The 16,944-nt window shown below is 48.2% G+C and overlaps 1 protein-coding gene across 2 annotated transcripts in view; it reads right to left on the bottom strand.

Annotated features, from left to right (window-relative positions):
- The window catches only part of MAPKBP1 (mitogen-activated protein kinase binding protein 1), a 91,057-nt gene that overhangs the window by 39,335 nt on the left and 34,778 nt on the right, over positions 1-16,944 (bottom strand). For both annotated transcript variants that reach the window (XM_061997967.1, XM_061997968.1), the window contains exons 4-6: positions 4,187-4,249; positions 3,535-3,592; positions 685-855 (exon numbers count right to left, since the gene is read on the bottom strand). In XM_061997967.1, the coding sequence (XP_061853951.1) occupies positions 685-855; positions 3,535-3,592; positions 4,187-4,249 (292 nt within the window). The remainder of the gene's footprint in view (positions 1-684; positions 856-3,534; positions 3,593-4,186; positions 4,250-16,944) is intronic.

Below are 16,944 nucleotides of genomic sequence, written 5' to 3'. Positions count from 1 at the left end.
GGATTGCTAGGAATGAGGAGGAGAAAGGTTTCCTTTCTGCCTGGAGTGGATTTTCAACCATGCAGCACACGAGCCAGCAACGTGCCCTCGTGGCCAAGAAGGCCAATGGCATCCTGGGGTGTTTTAGGAGGGGTGTGGGCAGCAGGTGGAGAGAGGTTCTCCTCCTCCTCTGCTCTGCCCTGGTGAGGCCTCATCCTGCCCCAGCCCAGGGGCATAGTGACCTCCACTGGCTTTCCCTCACTGTCATTTCTCTATGTTCCCTTTCTTAACCATCAAGGATGTGATCAGAGTATCACAAACTCTGACACAAACGAACAAACGAAGCCAAGAGCATCCATTACACCACAAAACAACCCCCTGGCTACGAGAGCTTCCTTCCTTAATCCCATAGATTGGTTTTTAATAAGCCTCTAAAAACACACAAGGCTTTGCCAAGGTTTCAAAGCTCAGGCTTTCGCAGCTGGACAGCAAGATGTCACACGTCCACAAGTATAAAGAACATCCCTTCACTGAAGTGACTTAGACTTTGCCTAAGGGACCTTGGCTCCCTCTCATGTCCAAACTTACCTGTGTCTGTAAGTGTCAAAAAGCAAACAACAACAGAGTTTTGAAAAGTAGAAAGGGAAATGGAACTGCAACAGCTGACAGACTCTCACCAACCACTCAACCTCCTAGAGGACTTACCTTCCATGACCACACGTTGACAATCATGTCATGCTGGTACCCCACTGAGACAATGTACTTGGAGCTGGGGGAGAAGCCCACGCAGGCCACGCCGTACTTGTGCTCCTGCAGCTCAGCCACCTGCGTCCTCTCGGCCACGTCCCACACCCGCACTGCCGGCATGTGCCCGCTCTGCAGGGGACAGCAATGGGCACACAACAGGAGGTGGGACCCCAGGGTCAGTTCTGACAGATTTGGGGGTGTAAATGTACAAAAAGATGTTTAGATGGTGCATTCTAGAGATTCCCATGACTCTAAAGCTGGGACTGGCAATAAGGGGTACATGTGTCTGAAAGAATACAGCCTCCCCCCTGCTTTTAGCCTTTTCTGATCTTCATAATTGGAACTCAGAGCCAGCTAACTGTACATATGCAATAGATCCTATCTCCACACTCAGTGATCCAAAAGGCTTTCACATCCCCTGCTCCTAAAACAACAGGGACATTAGAACCACAGAATCATTTCTGCTGTAAGAGATCTTTAAGTTCATTGAGTCCAGCCTTTAGAGACCTCAAGTCAGGTCATGCCATACAAAACATGACTGTTGTGACAACTATCACATATCAATTAAGGGAGTCCTCTGGGAGCCTAGGAGCAACACTTCAGACACTACCCTAACACAGGGGTGCATGCTGCCTCAAAGAATACAGGCAGGGTAGTGTCACAGAAAGAGACATTGAGGGAACAGAGCCTCTTATGCTTGCTCTTCAGAGAAGCTCAAGGTCATAGGCTCCAGAAATGCCAGTTCAGCACCTTCTGCTAGGCAATTCTATCCTTTTGTTTGTTATCAAGTCAAAACAAAAGGCAGCACATAAGATGAGCTGAAATGCTGGCCAAAAATGTGCCTGATGGGCAACTCCCACGCAAGAGCCTGCTCACGATTTCTTGTTGAAGTCTGTCAAAACAGGAGCTTGCAGGATAACATATCCATGGCAACGTGGCAAAACAGTACCTGTCCTGATCAGTTTGAAGTCAGTCATTGGATTATGTGGGAGAGAGAGGCAAGTCAGCTCACAAGGAGAAATGAGAAGTTGAAAACCTCAGCACCATGCACGTTTTAACTGCCTGGCTCAAAAGCTTTGCCAGGCAACTGGCCTAGAGAAACACCATGATCAGACCTTACAGCACTTGGTACGTTGCTGCAAGGCAGAGCTCAGGTCTCAAGGCAGCTGGCAAGATGTTACAATGAGCTGAATCAGCTGCTCTTCAAAGCAATTAAAGCACATACAGCCATACGTGTATCTATCTACCTACATCTACCCCAGCACCTCAGCACACACCTTAACAGACTGAATTCACAGTTCATCATTTAGCAAATGCTCACCAAAATGAGCTCTGTGTGACCAAACCAACTCGGAAAGCATTTCCCTCTGGGACAGAGGTTGAACCAAGATGAGACTGCTGACACCAGCAGGGGACACTGCTACACTGAGGAATAACTCACACGCCAGCCACGTGGGAGGACACCAGAAAGAGACTCGGGTTTACAACAGGGCAAGAGGAGACATGTTTTGCAACAAGGCAAAAAATAGCTCTCAAAAATAACTAGGAAGACCTTTTTTTTCCCCCCCCTTTTGAAATCTGAACTTGCCATTTACCCCAACGAAGTTTCAAACTGAAAAGGCCTCATTCTCCCCTGCTTTTCCTACACCATGTGAACAGAGCAGCAGAAATGTAAAAGCCAGGGAAAATGAGGCCCCAGAACCATCAGAACTCAGCAGCAGGGAGAAAAAACACAACATTACATTTAATTGTAATAGAATGTTTTATTCTTACATTAAGACTTCTAAAGTGGCAGGAGGCATTGCAATAAATTCCAGCTATAAAACCTCATGCTTTCACTTAAAAGTTAACAACAGCAATCCCTGATGCTCTGATGGAAAAACTGTGCTTGCTTTTTTCTGTGGCAAGGTAGCATCCATCCCAAAATACTGCTGTTTCTATTCCTGGCCTGATCCATGCAGGATTCAGGCCCAGCTTGCCATGAGAACTGCCATCAGGGTGGCTGCACTAGGGACCCCTGGAACAAACAGCCTCTGTCTTGACAGCTCCAGCACAGGGCTGTGACATACATCTCTGTGGCTGAGGCTCAGGAGGGGACCTGTTTCACACATGCTCCCTCCCCATGTCTTGCAGATGCACAGAGACTAGTGGTAAACTACCATCAATCACACACAAGAGCAAACTGAGCCTAACCATAAGGAGAATAGTCAGCATTTCTGTGGACTTGTGACATCCAGCAATTCCAGCCTCATGACACAGCCTGTGACTTGAACTCATAATGCAGAACAGACACACAGCACACTCATCCTTATCCTCCCCCTCGGGCATGTTTAGAAAGAGAAGCAATTGTTGCCCCCAAACCAACACACAATGCCAAACCACAGGCACCAGCATCTTCTGTCACTACTCCTAAAGCTCCATCACACAACCCAACGGCTTCAGTTACTTCCTGAAACCCTAAAGGGAAAACATTAAACTCAGAGCAAGAATAAGGACCATCCAAGTACCCTTTGATGACTCTGGAGCAGAGCCGTGCTCGCTGTCCTTCCACTGACTTTCACTCCACCTTCAGCCTGCAGATGCCACCCCAGAAGATCCATCCCCCAAGCTGATGAGAGACAACATGCTGAAAAACTGCCAGCAGGAGCACCCAGAGCCAGCCATAACCCAGCAAGTCCAACCAGAGATGCAAACACTGAAAGGGATTTGTCTGTGTGGAGGAAGCTCACTGCCTTGTTTTTTCTAACGCCCTGTGCCCCGCTTCAAAACGCAATGGACAAGGTGTGCCCTCTCTCCTCTCACACTTACCTCTCCTGTAACCAAATATTTTCCATCTGGAGAGAAAGCAAGTGCTGTAATTGTTTTCCTAAAACAGAGAAAATGATACTGAGAAACATTTCCAACATGTGATTTCACTTCAATACGTCACGCCTGGGGAGTAGGTTGGGGTTAAGTGCAAAGAGGCTAAAATCACACATGGGCCTGACACAAAGGGTTTGCTTTACCAGAGGTTTAACACTTGCCAGGGGTATTCCCTGCTGCCCAGGTCTAAATCAGTGTGCCTACAGCACCAGAAAAGCTCCAGAAGGTGAGATTCACCCTTATGCCTTTATTCTGGATGTAGGACCACGTCCCAGTCCTGGCTCCAACAATGAGGTCACACTTTTAGGTAGAGGGGGAAAAAAGTCAGATATCATGAAGTTCTAGTTCAGATCTCCTCCCTGTCATGCCTATTAGCAGCTTCTCGTGGGACCACAATATTTATGAGCTGGTACCTGGTCAGCAACAGCACCTCACTTTAGAAGGAGATGGAATGAAACCAGCAGGCAGCCTCTCCCCAAGACAGCTGTCTCTGAGGGGATTCAGCCTGGAGCAACGGCAGCTCCTGCACTCCACTCAAGCCATAAAACCCTTTAGTTCACTTCCCACAGAAAGTGAGCCACCTTAAAGCTTCACTCACCTGGAACTGTTCAGAATATGGTGTTGCTTGTTCTTCCTTGGGTTGAACAACACCACAACACACCTAGATGGTGAAACAGAAGAACAAAAAGAGTTGACGTGAACATGTGCATAAAGAAAACCAAAGAGCTATCCTTGCTGGCAGAGCGGCAGCAAAAACAGCCCTAAAGAGTGGATTCATCCCCTCACCTCACAGACTGAGCTGAGGTTAACCAGAAATCACAAAGAAGAGCAGCCCAGAGGGGAATCACAAGTCTTTCCCACACTGAGGAATCATTACTCTTCTAGCACCTGGGAGCCCTGAGTCTCTGAATGCTCAAGCTGGACAGAAAGTTTAACTGTGAAAGTTTGTGGAGTGGCCCTAAAGGTTTACATTTCCTACTGCAGAAGTGCCCTTGTTGTACTGGGCACCAAAGCACCATGCCTAGAACAGAGTAAGAAGGTGAGGAAGAAGGAAAGAGGGGCTAAATTTCTGTGCCTGGCTGTAACACTTGACAGGACAGAAACCATTGAGCATAACACAAGAAGTGGCTGACCAGCTGACAAGTGAGATGTATGGTGCCAAAAACTATTGACCCAAGAGACATCTCTGGATAAACAACTTGCTCTCAGTGAGATAAACTGCAAAAGCAGTCAGCAGGCAGCTCCCAGTAAGTCATATAACCACCTCCACTGGGAATGTAACAAAACAGGAGAGGGCAGAAGAGGCCTCACCTCGCCTCGCCACTCATCTTGCCCTATCACATTGCTTTGGTGCCTCAGCCCACCACAACCAGCTTGGGCTGGTCCCTGGTACTGGAGCCTTCCCCACTCTGCACAAACACCCTACACACAAGTTTTTAAATCTTCAGGTAAGGGTATTTGTCTTGTAGCAAAGAGCAGGTGGGACCAGGAACAGAAAATGCCCTTACTGCCCCTCCCAAGAGCGTAACTGGTAAGTGAATAAAAGGAGGTACAACAGTAATTGCTGTGATGACCTTGTTCTCTACCCTCTCCCTTCACCTCTACAACAGAAATGGTGGGTTTTGCCTGTCCCTCTGCTGCCAGAACTTGGCAGCAGTGCCAGGGGAGCGCTGCAGGACAGTGCTGTGGCAGTGCCAGCAGCCTCACACCACACTAGGGCTTGTCCATAACGTGTGCCAGGCTACAGACTCGGTCAGGGGCAGAAATGTGCGTGACAGGGAAGTAGAGGAGCTGGCCTGAAGCAGCCAAGCAGAAAGGTAAAAGTTGAGGCCTTACAGAAGCCTGTTGCAGCACCTCACTCACAGACCTCACCAACATTTCAAGGCAGGCTCATGCATGGGACTGAGTACACCTTGGCATCATGCTGCCCAGGACAAGAGTTGGGCCTTTCCAGGTCCCTCTCCATTGCCTCAGCAGCAGGCAGGGCCAGCAGGGCTGCAGGCACAGCTCAGGGTTGACAGGGACCTGTGATGTCTCTGGCACCTCCACACCTAGCCCAGGCAGCTGACCTTTCCCTTGGTCTGACCAAACTATTCTACCACAAGCAGTGTCAATTTTGAAGTGGAAAAGAGAGCAGAAAAGAGAAACTATGCACCAAACCCTTGGACTCAGAGTCCTTGGCTGAAGCTGTCACACTCCATTCCCATTGCTAGCTCAAAGCAGACACTGTCACAGGGCACCCAAGCTTTAACCTCCAAAGCACCAACCATCCACAAGGTATTCCCACCCCATCCCGTCCCTTCAGGCTGCTCTACTCTTCTCCACTCATGCCGAGGCAATAAAGGCAGCAAGCCTGAGGCAGACAGCTGCAGCTAGAGAGGTGATTTTGTGGGAGAGCAAGGAAAGTGCAAATACACAGTTCATTCAGATGGGGATTGATCCTTCTGAGCTTTTTGCTCTGGGGAGCCAATCTGGAGAGTTGCTATAGCTATGCTATATATTTGTGAGGGATTAGTGTGAAGAAGCAGGTGGTTTGTGACCCATTAACAAGTCGGGGGAGGTTAAGCCTCACAAAGCACGAGATATGAAATAGGAAGTTAGCAGATGTGAAAATCTATCTAATCCCAAGCCTCCAGCTAATCAGAAAGCAAAGCAAAACCTCATTATTAGGAGTTGGATAACGTTAATGGACCAAACACCCTGCTGAGTTATGTCAGGGGTGTGCTCAAAATAAGCTTCAAAAAAGCAGAAAGAATAAAGCAAAGCCACAAAACCCTGGCAAAGACTTTCCTACAAGGCTTTTCTATGTAAGTTTCTGTTTTATGGTGAGGAACTCTGCAGAATAACAACTGCCCAGCCTAAAAAACTCAGGAAAGGCGAAAAATACAAACCCCAGCCCCCAAACCAGGCAAGCAAACAAACCCCTTCCCAGAATAGTTCCAGGCAGCAACTTGTTCTCCAGGAGAACCTGTGGCAGCTGCCCCAACAAGGTGGGTCAGAGCCCAGTAATACTCTGGGCATGTTTTGCCTTAGCAAAGGACATTGGTGGAGCAAAATGGAGGGGCTGCAGACACTGAATGGTCAGATCACTGACACACCTACTCCACACTGCCTCCAAGTCCAGGAAGGCTACCAAGCCCTCAGGAGACTCATAGTATCTGCTCCTTTCTATTTAGTCTGGCTTTAATCTCACAGCAGTTACGATACTAATTACCTCAGAAATTAATTACATACAAGAGCATACACCCATCTACCCATCCATCCTCCACCTTTGGCTGCTGCTGGAAAAGACTGCACTCAGTATTTTACAGCCAGAGGGATGGAAAGGACAGGCATGGAAAGGACACTGATCTTTTTGTTCCCAGCTTCCAATTGTGGCTGTAGAACAAGGAAAGTACTTCAGATCTGCACTTCTATCGTGGTCACATCACCTCTTCCACCTGCCCCACCCCATTCCCAAATGGAAGCTTTCAAAACAAATTCAAGTTCTCAAGACACCTTTGTCTGAAGAGATCTTTTTAAAGCCTAGTGCCACATGCAAACTCAAGTGAGTTCCAAAAGCACCTGACAGGGAACACTGCCCATGGAGCACACTGGCTGTTTAAAAAGCCATCATTGTTAACACCCTTGTTCCAGCACAAACCCCATCTCCTCTTCAGCTGCAGGCAGGGCTTGGTGACCATGGCACCTTTTAAATCCAGAAGTACATTCCTATTCCCAAGACTTTTATAGGAACTATTCACTGCTGTATGGATTACTGGTGTACAATCAGCCAGTTGAGATCAAGTGTCCTGGTTTCTGCAGAGGCCTGCTGGCAATGGCATGCACATGCAAAGGAACACCTCTGTAGGTCTCCACAACCTTTAAGTACACCTGTCTGATGCAAGCAGCTTTTAAAAACAACTTGGCTCTGGAATCTCTCCCAGTTCTCTTTCTTGAGAGACATTCAAATAACTTCAAACAAAAGGGAAGGGACAAAAATCAGCTCTCAAGGAGATGTCAAAGGGTTTTGCAGACAACCTGACCTGTCTCCATCAGGGAGCCCATTTGGGTCAGCCAACAAGAAAGCAGTGAAAGATTCCTTGCAGAGCTTTCCAAATATCCATGAAGGTACAGTCCTAGCTTTCAAAATTCAAGTTCTCAAGACACCTTTGTCTGAAGAGACCTTTTCAAATGCCAGGGCCAACATTCAAACAAAGATTAGCTCCAAAAGCACCTCCCATGGGGCCTACCAACCCTGACCCTGGCACACATCAGCGCAGCCTGGTACAACTCTGCTCCATATATGCAGACAAAAAGCTGGTGTCTCAAAGGAGGGGAGGAGGGGGATGAGAAAGGAGTGTCACAGCAGATTCCTTTGGCTCTATCAAGAGGGAAAAACAAAAAACTCCAAACCACAAAAAAGCAGCAATTTCCCTAAGCTAAATATAGGGCAGGAACAGAGAGGAACCAGACGTCAGCATCCCACTTACACCAGCTATCTGACTCAGTCAGCAGCAGTGATCACTCCATGCAGCTCCCCCCACCTTCACTTCTGCCTTTTCTCCTACTGGTTTCACTGCTGCTCTTCTCAAAATCCTACCTCCTGAGCATTTCTACTCGTTATCATCTTGCTTCCCTGCACACCCCTCTAGCCTCAGTTGCCTTCCCCCAGCCACCTCCTCCTGCAGTGAGCTGCTAAAACTCAGCTTTCTGCAGAAGTCAGGTTTCCTCCTTCCTTCCTCCTCAGGCTGGGCTGGGAAAATTAAAAGCCTGTGGTGGCATTCCTCTCCAAGTTATCCATCAACTCAGGGTTGCCTTATCTTCTGGGACACATGAGTGGAGGCAGAGTTCATGGGTCAAGTCCTCCCCAGGTCAAGTCCTCCTCTCTTTAATGTATGCACAGCCCATGCTATGAAGAGGATGCTTGTATCAAGGAAAGAAAACTCCTTTAAGACATCAAAACAAACGTTGGCTTTCTTTTCTTTCCCCTTACAATATATCCCTTTCATGCTGCTGCAAGAATAAATGAAAAGAGCAAACAGTCCCATGGCTTCAAAATTGGTCCATTCCTCCATTTCTGGCTCATGCTCCCCTCAGCCAAAGCTATTGAAACGAGAGCACAACGGCTTCCTACGCATCCAATGCATGAAAAAAAGACATGGATAAGAACTACATCTTTTTTACACTGCACTGGTTGCCAAGGGAAGCTTGATCAGAGTGAAGGCAGCGTCTACAAAAGCTGCTGTTAATTTTCTCTGTGGCAACTCTTCCTGCCAAAAAGCTCCTTTAATTCACAGCCAGTATTGGGAGTGGGTTAACAGTGATGAGAGAGGATGTGCAGTTGACTATGTAACTGAATAAGTATTTTCAAGCAAGCTGTACTAATTAAATGCATGCTGAGAAGAAAGATGGATCTGTTGAGAGGTTAAGATTTGGGTGTTGCTGCCTGAGCAGAAAAGCCTTTGGAGATCCCTAAACCACACCGTGATCAAGAAGACTGGGTGAGAGGCTGAATGCATGCTTCAGAAACCAGTACAGGCTAATGAAAAGCTGTGAGTGCTGGACAAGAAACCCACTGTGAAGAAGAAAGACACTGATACATTTAGAGTGTCACTGAACTAACAGAGAAGGAATTTCTGACAGCCAACCAGGGATGTGCTTGTTCTGTTTAAAAGGCTGTGAGGTACCCCAAACCTGCAGGAGTTAGAGCTCAAACACATCACTGAATGGACTGTGCTCCAAAACCCACAGCAATGTGGAGGCTCCTTCTCTGGAGGTCTTCAAAACCCACCTGGACACGATCCTGTGTGACCTGATCTGGGTGGGACCTGCTTTGGCAGGGAGGTTGGACTGCATGATCTCTAGAGGTCCCTTCCAACCCCTACCATGCTGTGATTCTATTATGAGAATGGCCACATCAAGCCAAACTGAAGTCCAGTGTCTTGCCTCCAGAAGCACAGGCCTAGGGCAGATTTTAGAGAAACTTGTCTAGACTATACTCCTGGCCTCCAGAAATCTGACATTCACAGACATCTTAAGCCACTGAGCACCCACACACAAGCAGAGGGACAGCAGCACAATAACTCCAGTCTGGTAGAAGGCAAGAGCAGAACTGACAAGAAGGATTTGTAAGGATAATCCCCAAAGGGACAACAGCACACTCTGCTCTCCCCACTGTTTCAGTCTATTGAATTCACATTGCCAACTGACAGACTGGTAGGGCAGATGTGTCCAGTGAAAGGGAACATGAGATGAAGGAGCCAAATAGCCTCCCTCTGTCTCTGCCCAGTGTCATCTGCTTTGCATGACTACAGGACAGTGCTCCAGTTACTCTCCTCAGCTAAGGAAGAGTCGGCGATAGCTCCCTTCCCATTCAGCCTTCAGTGAACAAAGATAAAAGAGCAATACATGCAAGAGAACAAATACTACATCCCCAAACATGGGAGCCTCAAAATGCCTGCCTCTCCCTGCAAAAACACCCCACCAGTGCCTCTGTGATCCAATGACATCCAGAAAACCACGCAACTGCTCTCCCCAGCACCTGGCGAGGGTGCTGCCATCCTCATCCTCTGCTGTGGTTTGTGCCTGTCTACATGGACAGATGAGGGGACAGGGCCCAAGAAGCTCCTTCATAGCTTCTGCCCTTCACATGGCCAGCAAACTCCTTCCAGCAGCAGCTCTCAACAGCCCCTTTACATCCACCAGGCTGTACCTTTAAAACAACCAGCCACGTATCCAACCTCAAGCTGTCTGAGAACAGACACAATTCTGCCAAGACACCCAAAACCCTTTAAAGAGACTTTAAAAATACCCAACACACACAGATGAATTAAAAGATCTTAATAAAGAGCACAGATTGTGACTGTACACTGACCAGTCCAGGCTCCCCTCCCTCTCTCTCCCTGCATACACATAGATGTGACTGAAGTTTCAGCTTTACCAGGAACACATAGGAGAAACTCGACAGGAGTCCTCCTGCCAGAGCAAAGGCACTGCAGGCTCACAAGGACTGGCTGCAGTCATTTCTAGCAGGTCCAGCTGATCTTACTGCAACGTATCCTCACCCCTCTGGAACCTACCACACATGGAATACTCCATCTTAGCACAGAAACTTCCAACACTGGGTTATTTCAAGGTCTATTAAAAGAGCAGAGCAGAAGAGGGAGGAGAACTAACCCTTCTGACACTTGGGCAGTGATGATTCAGGACAACCAACTCAGACTTCACTCTTAGCATGACATGGACGCAGGGACAAAAGCCAGCCCAAGTCCTGCCTCCCCCAGGGAAAGCTGGATGCAACTTCAGAGCAGCCAGGCTGGAGCCAGAGACTGCAGTGGTAGTGCCCTCAGGAGACTGATGGCTTTTCACAGAGCTGCACAATAAGAAGGCACCTTTTCTGGGAGGCAAAAAGCTGAGGCCAGACAGAGATTGCGAAAGACTTGGGCAAGGAGAAAGCAGAGGGGAGAAACAGGCTCTGAGGAAACCCCTGGAATTTAAAGCAGCTTCCCAAGTGGGAATCATTACAGTTGCAAGGAAGATGGAAATTATTCCAGTTAATTGTTATGGCTCAGGGCTGCCTAGTCACCAGTGATTCAGCAACAACTTCACCTTCAAAACACCCTGGTTGGCTTTGACACTCCAAAGGCAGGAAAGGAAAAAATAAAGCTCATGGATGAGAAACCAGGGATAAAACCCTGCCGCAGCAGAACTGGGCACAGGTCACATCCCCCGCTTTGCTGAACATCCCTTCTCTCCTCCAGCCTGCAGCAAGGGTAGGTGGAACAGCAAAGCCACATAAAGCAGCAGCTGTGCATCCAGGCAGGGAGTTGCCTGCCAGCTTGCACCTCTGACCAGCTTCCAAGGACAGAGGCCCCGGTGACAAACGCGCGTGCACACGTCTAGATGCGTGTCGGTATATACACACACATGGCTGACTATCACACACACACAGTCCACATTCCTCCTTCCTTCCAGAACCACTCACTTCCCCAGGGGCTGGGAAGCAATGCCAGCAACACACCTACATGAGGCATTAAATCAACTGGGCTGGGAGCAGGAGTTGCAGAGCTGCGTTTCATTTCAGCACTCTTGGCAAACACCCTCTGAACGTGGCAAATGAGCTGCAGCCCCGGGGCTAGAGCAATGGGCAACTGATGATTGGAAGGCTGGAGGAACAAATGCATCATCAAGACAGTCCAAGAGAAGAAAATGTGTTGATCAGTCAGATAGCAGAGACTGAGCAGCAGTAGAAAACGGAGACTCGAGCAGAACGTGGCCTGCCCCAGGTGTGACCAAAAGGGATCAAACACAGCCAGAACACAGCTGAAAAGCCAAAAGGCTTGGCACGAGGCAGGGAACACAACGTGTTCCAGGGTGATTGTTGCAGAATCACAGCACACTGTGTTAATGCTTGAGAAAGGACTTGTCTCCATATGCTGAGGTCTCCTCCCAAAGTTACGGCTGCTGCAGGCACGTCAACAAGTAGACGAGAGCAACTCTCCCTCCTGACAGACCTGCCAAGACACCTGCTTTGGGGATCTCTTGCTCCCCAGTTGTGCTCCACCCCTCCACTTGCTCTCAAGAGCCGGTCCCTCTTCGATCAGCATCTGGCTGACAGCTCCAGGTTTGCCCTTCTCAAGCTCTGTACTGAGTCTGAAAGGCCTCGGGCTTCTGGGGCTTGTTCGCCCTGAACTTTTCTTGACCTGCCCGGAACTCTTGTTTTACTTTGCTGAGCTGTGGCAGCCATTTCTCTAACTGACCAGGTGTCTGTGGCTAATTTGGTTTACTTATGCTTAGTTTGGACTGATACAACCACAGTTTTACACTACTACCAGGAACAAGCAATTACTTTATGCAGAGTGAGATATGAGCACTAGGATGTAGCGGAGAGAAGCGCAGGCACGGTATGACAGCAGAGGCCTTGAGAAGTGGAGATGTGGAATGTAGGGGTGTGAGATGATAAGAAATGAAGCACATGGTTGGCAGCAGAGAGATATGGAGCAGGAGCTGAACAAAACAGATTTTAGGAGTAACAAAGAAAAAGTATCCAACGTGCATAAAAGACACTAAACAGAGAAATCAGAAGCAACGTGGAGCTGCAGAGCAACAAGAAAAAGCTGTCAGAGGGTCAGTGAACACATAAAAAACGACCCAGGTGGACCCTGGAGTGAAGAATCATCAGGAATCATCATCATACTCCTCTCAGCAAAGGGGTAAACAAGAGCTGAAGATTTAGGGGGTACAGAGCTGAAGATTGATGGTGTTAACTCTGCAACAACCCACTTGAAGATCCAGAGGAGCAACAGAGAGTGAGCATAACACCAGGAAAAAACTAACAGCAACAAATGTGCTACAGTTTTAGTTGCTTTGTCACAATTCTTGAGACCTTTTCTCTGTGGAAGTATCCTGATGCATTACTATTCTTTCTTTTTCTATAGTAATTAGTGTTAAAGGATTCTTGAATTACAGTGTTCAGAATTCTGTCTTACTAACAATAAACTCTTGCCTGTTTTCACTTGCACACACACAGAGCCCAGATACATAAGGTGACAGACAAGGTGTGCTTCCTTTGCCCATAAACACAGTGTAACAAAGCCCAGGACTGCCTTGAAGAAAATGCACAGGTTTAGGGAAAGAGAGTGATGGCAAACAAGTTGAAGGGAAAAAAAAATAGAACACATCTTAAACTCCCAGACAAACAGGAGATCAGAGGGAAAGGCAACAAAGATAAAGAGAAGCAAAGTTTACAGTAAAATTCCTGCAGAATAACGAAGTCTTCTGTCAAGCACCAAGCAAACAGAGCTCTCCAGCTCCTTCTGAAGGCACCCTCCTGGGAGCAAGCAGCTCCCTGCAGAGATTCACAGACCCAGCTGGGCTTACACAGAACATCAGCTCTACACCATCTCTGTGAGGGTAGTTCCCACCACGCCAGAAAGTCACAGAGCCTCGAAAGTTGAATGTCTTCCTTGAAAACAGAGTCCCAAGGAAAGACAACACCACCTCTGTTTCCAGCAGCCAGCATACTCCCTCATTGTGTCTGAGCAGCTCAGGAGCAGTGACAAAGATCTATAGATCAAACTAATCATATGGGGCAGATGAACAGGACAGCTCCTGGCAGGTGCCTCAGGGCTTTCATTGCTTCACCGTGAGCAAGCACTGCAGTCAATATTAAAGCCTCATCAATCAGAGGAGCAAGACACAAAGTAATACAATTTCACTCTCTCCCAGGTCTCATGTACTTAACCTGCAGAAAGCCCTGGACTGACTGAGGCAGATCTGCCTCCCACCACCACGTCCCCGGGGAGGATGGCCACACAGAGGGTAAGGCACTGTGCAGGCCCATCAGCCTGGCGCTGATCTCTGCAGCACAAGTCCCCACTGCAGCACAGAAATTGGAGCAGCTTTTCCCCTTGAATGCTCCAGTAAGTACAGCCCTTGCCACTTCTCTGTAAGAGTGTCATGGAGTTAAAGAATCACTCTCTCAAATCTTCAGTTGTTTTCTGCTCCTCTAGGCACGGGCAAAGCTCACGGCTGCCTGGGGCTGCAGCCTGCCAGGGCCAGCAAAAAGGCAACAAAGCCTTCTGCCAGCCCTGCCTACTTGGAGCCCTGTGAGATCAGGCTGGTGCATGCTGAAAGAAGGGGCAGGGGGGAACCTGCTGCTCCCCACAGCTGCTGTCAGTGCCACAACCCACAGGAAAGCTGCCACAGCTCCCAGGAACAAACGCCCAGAGCTCTCACCAGCTCCTTGCCCTCGCAGGAACAGCCCAGACCTTGCCAGGTTGGCAAAATCCAGTTCTCCCTTTGTTATCTTTTTAGGAGCCTTGTGACAGCTCTGGCTTTAATGGTAGATAAACATTTACCTCTGCTTTGTCTGCATCTCAGTGTAATAAAGACCTTTTTAAATGCACTAGGCTTTTTTTCTCCAGAGTGGCTAATGAGCATCAGCTGTCAGGAGATCTGAAAAGACAGCTTTCCTGGAAGGAGAAGCAACCATGAGAAAACTCAGTTTTGCTTCCTCATACATCTACATCTCTTGTCACAGAGAAATAACTCTGGCCAGGTCAGAGTCCAAGACTAAGACGCATTAAGTTAGAGTCCAAGGCTAAGATGCATTAAGTCCAAGACTAAGATGCATTAGGTCAGAGTTCAAGACTAAGACGCATTAGTTCAGCACTGTAAAAGCATAGCACCTGATACTGAGGCAAGGAAGTGCCTGCTGTGGGCTCTGTTGGCCCTTGAGAATGAAGCAGACTGAGGTGCAGGACAGGCTGGTGCACGTGTGGGCGCGTGGCGGGGCACAGCACGGCTTCCAGCGCCAGCCTGGCAGCGAGGGCCAAGTCCTACAGCTGCTCCCTGAACACTAGTCAGGGCACTTCTAGTCATGCTTACAATAAACAAAATACACTGCTCCCTGGCACTTCTTCATGATGCTCTTTCACTTCCAACTTGTTGCCTTCCTGCCACTGAGTGAAAGCCGAGACTATGTACAGTGCCAGGTGTCTCAGGAGGAGAGGAAGGAGCAGCTCCCTGTTGTTCACACCTGGTGATGGGATACGGCCTTTGGACTCTGTGTGCTTTTAAGTTAAATCCTATGATTTGTGTCAAGGTTGCCAGGAGACACAGTGCCTGTTTTGAGATTCTTAGAAAGGGTGGAGCTCAGCTGAGCCGGCTGGTATCTCATTTTCATCCCAGACTTGGCTATTCAGTCCCCTTTCCCCCCCCTTGCTCTTATGCAAGCTCAGGATTTGGCTCAGGAACAAGTCATGTTGCTGCACCAAGGCACTGGTTGCTAGGAGGTGAACTTCTGCAGAGTTACAGAGCAGGTAGAGAAGACAGCAGGTTGCTACCTGCAGGTACCCAGGCTTTTGGGCACTCCTGCTCTATGCCATCCCCCTCCTTTCTCAGGCAATGGGCAAACACCATGGGGTTGCAGAGCTTCAAGCTGAGAAAAGGCCTACATGTTCCAAAATAGCCAAAGCAGTGTGAGCTTAGCAACCACTCTTCTTCCTCATTTCACTAGCATGCAACAGCTTTCCAAACCTGTCAAAGCTTCCCACTTGCAGAGCTCTACCAGAGCGTTCAGCTCTGTTATTCAGTAAAGCAGACAGGCTTGTTCTCCTGCTTCCATTCCCTTGTGCTTAAACTGCAAGTGACCCTCACACCACGGGATTGCTTTTTCTTTCTTTTCCCTTTCATTTTTCCTAGTTGTGATTTCCATTTAGTTCACCTGTCAGTTAATGAGATCAAAGCACAAAGTAACTAACTAGCCATCTACATGGCATTATTTCTAGCTTACCTACCCAATTTAATACTCAAATTGGTACAGTGAAAGCCTGAGGACAGTCAGCATTTCTCTTAATAAGGCAGGTTCAAGTCAGAAATGACAAATGAAATCATTAGAACTGCAACTGTTGTAGCTATTCTGACAGCCATGGTAACACTCTCCTGCTGAGGGAACTGGAATGCTTGCCCTGGAACTCAGCAGCAGTAACATGCATGTACTATATAGTTCTCCTTAACATGATTTGTCAAGCAACCCAAGCAGCAGTAAACCTGCAGGACTCCTCTAAGAAGCCCTCCCTTTCCCCACTCAGCCTCAGGAATCCAGCACTGGGAAGCTTCATGACCAGTTAAGTGCTTTTTCTTTCTCACAAGTATTTTCACTGCAGCCTTGCAAAGATAAAAGCATTACCATATCCCTGCTCTCACTTTCCTCATCACTAGCATTTTTGGCAACAGCAGGAATCCACACTCTAATGTAAACTTTCTTGAGGGCTCAGCTGGTATTTCTGGCCCCCAACACGCCACAGGCAGTGCCTGGACCTGCCACACCAGTTGTGTGAGGCGGTGCAGGGCGAACTACCTCAACTAGACTTGCCCTACCCACATTCCCAAACTTCATGGCTCATTCACACCACCACAGCATCACACACAGAAAGAAATCTCCTCTCCAGGACTGCCAGCACTGAAGGTGAGAGCGCATTCACTCACTCCACTGCTAGCAAAGATGGCATTAAACACCCCCTCAGCCAGCAGCTGAGCTCTCAGTCAAAGGCTTCTGAAACCTTCCTTCCAGCAGCCTGACAGTACCCTGATGCTGCAGCCTTCAGTGTGTGCAACACAAGACAGCAGCGTTTTTGGCAGAGATTTGACACAGTCTCCCTCTGGCTTAGCAAGAAGCTTTTCTACTCAGCTATTTTGAGGTTTTGCCTATTTTTCCCCCTTTTCTGCTGGGCAGCAGGTGTGCTGCAGCTTTGTGACTATCTCATTATTTAGGATTCATCTTCCTTATGAGGAAAGGCTGCAGGAACTAAGCAAGGTTACAGCTGAACTGCATCAAGACCATTCAGCCAACAACTCTACCAAAACCACACC

Source organism: Colius striatus, chromosome 6 (genome assembly GCF_028858725.1).
Source record: "Colius striatus isolate bColStr4 chromosome 6, bColStr4.1.hap1, whole genome shotgun sequence".
NCBI classification, from domain to species: Eukaryota; Metazoa; Chordata; class Aves; order Coliiformes; family Coliidae; genus Colius; species Colius striatus.
This window is presented reverse-complemented; position numbering and strand designations above follow the sequence as displayed.